Raw genomic sequence first — 1,852 nt, forward strand, 5'->3', positions numbered from 1 at the left:
CGGTGCTTTAGACACGGGTCTAGTACCAGGTACAAGATCAATGGGGAACTCAACTTCTCTCTCAGGCGGCACATCAGGAATTTCATCAGGGAAAACTTCAGGAAATTCGCACACCACCTTCAACTCTTCTATTATAGCTTGATTCTCAACGGACATCGAAGCTACCAAAGCAAACACTTGAACATCTTCTTTCATCAACACACGCATCTGTCTGGCTGACAACAACTCAACACCTTCTTCTTCAGGAGAAGAAAACCATACAGACTTATCGTAGCAATTGATGTGAACACGGTTATGCTCTAACCAGTTCATCCCCAAAATCACATCCAAACCTCTCAACGGCAAGAAAACAAAATCAATAAGAATGTCTCTATCGAAAATCCACACAGGACACTTTAAACACACAAGAGAAGTAGTCACCGAACCCTTAGCCAGAGTATCGACAACCATCTCTCCGTTCATAGAAGAAAACACGAGACCCAATCTTTCAACACAATCAGCAGATATTAAGCAATAAGAAGCACCAGTATCAATAATAGTAATTAAAGGAATGCCATTAATGAAACAAGTACCTCTGATGAGTGAATCCTCACTCGTGGTTTGAGTTCCCAACAGGGCGAACACCTTTCCACTAGATTACTCTTTCTTGGGCTTCAGACACTTGCTTCCAATATGTCCTTCTTCACCACGGTTGAAACACACCATATCCTTATTCGTACATTCAGACGACGCATGACCAAACTTCCCACAATGGTAGCATCTTCTAGCATCAATGTTACACAACGTGCTTTTGTGACCAACCTTGCCACATTTGAAGCACACAATACCAGCAGGAGCGTTTCCCCCACTAGTCCTCTTGCCATCACTAACTTTATGCTTCCCCTTTCCACTTGAAGCTTCATAAGACTTTCCACGGCCTTGTTGACTCTTACTCCTCTTCTCATTAATCACACGATAATGAGCATTGTTGTCTTCCTCATAAATACGACAACTATCCACCAAATCAGGGAAGATACGAATCTTCTGATAACTAACCGCCTTCTTGATTTCCGGACGCAAATCGTTCTCAAACTTAATGCACTTGGAAAACTCACCATTCGGTCCTTCATAGTATTTGTAAAACTTATCCAATTCACCAAACTTGGCAGCATACTCCACAACAGACTTGTTTCCTTGCTTAAGCTCAAGAAATTCAATTTCCTTCTTGCCACGGACATCCTCCGGATAGTACTTCCTTAAGAAGTCCATGCAGAAAACCATCCAAGAGATCTCCTCACCATTAGCCTCCAACCTCTTACGGGTCTCTAGTCACTAATCATCCGCCTCGACGGCTAGCATGTGAGTCCCATACCGAACCTTCTGATTAGGAGTGCAATCTATCACACGGAAGATTCTCTCAATCTCCTTTAGCCATGTCAATGCGCCATCAGGATCATGAGTTCCCTTAAACACAGGAGGGTTCTCTCTTTGGAAGGTATCCAAATTGCGAGAAGCAGCATTCTCACCACCATTCGGCTGATGTTCCATAGCTTGAGCCATCGCCTCCAAAGCAGCAGCAATCGCAGCATCATTCCTCCCAGCCATCTCAACTCTTCACTACAACACAAAAGCAATCAGCACAAAACAACAATACAAGATTGTTAGACTACACTACAACACGACACTTGGCCGGACAAGAACGACCTTCTCTGATACCACTATTGTAAACCCCAAATCTACCCTGCAATTAATAGGAAATATCATAGTACAAAATATCAAATAAATGGAACAGAACGATTCGAGGCATCACAATTTAAAACAACCAAAATCATATTCACATATCATGCTCATCAACGTGGATACATAACACATA

At 42.5% G+C, this 1,852-nt stretch overlaps 1 protein-coding gene across 1 annotated transcript; it reads right to left on the minus strand.

Annotated features, from left to right (window-relative positions):
* Positions 1-636: 636 nt before the first annotated feature.
* LOC131642174 (uncharacterized) lies at positions 637-1,584 on the minus strand. Its single transcript, XM_058912450.1, has 2 exons — positions 1,506-1,584; positions 637-1,103 (listed from the first exon to the last, which is right to left on the minus strand). Exons 1-2 carry the CDS (start codon positions 1,582-1,584, stop codon positions 637-639), a joined length of 546 nt encoding a protein of 181 aa, XP_058768433.1.
* Positions 1,585-1,852: the final 268 nt, after the last annotated feature.

This window comes from Vicia villosa, unplaced genomic scaffold (assembly GCF_029867415.1).
Source record: "Vicia villosa cultivar HV-30 ecotype Madison, WI unplaced genomic scaffold, Vvil1.0 ctg.004597F_1_1, whole genome shotgun sequence".
NCBI classification, from domain to species: Eukaryota; Viridiplantae; Streptophyta; class Magnoliopsida; order Fabales; family Fabaceae; genus Vicia; species Vicia villosa.

What these genes read in the sequence shown, in the direction of transcription:
- LOC131642174 (XM_058912450.1), bottom strand. Translation starts at nt 1,584, where the DNA reads ATGGCTGGGAGGAATGATGCTGCGATTGCTGCTGCTTTGGAGGCGATG. An exon ending in GGAACATCAGCCGAATGGTG is followed by an intron (nt 1,104 to 1,505) that starts GTGAGAATGCTG and finishes AATACTATGAAG; the next exon opens with GACCGAATGGTGAGTTTTCC.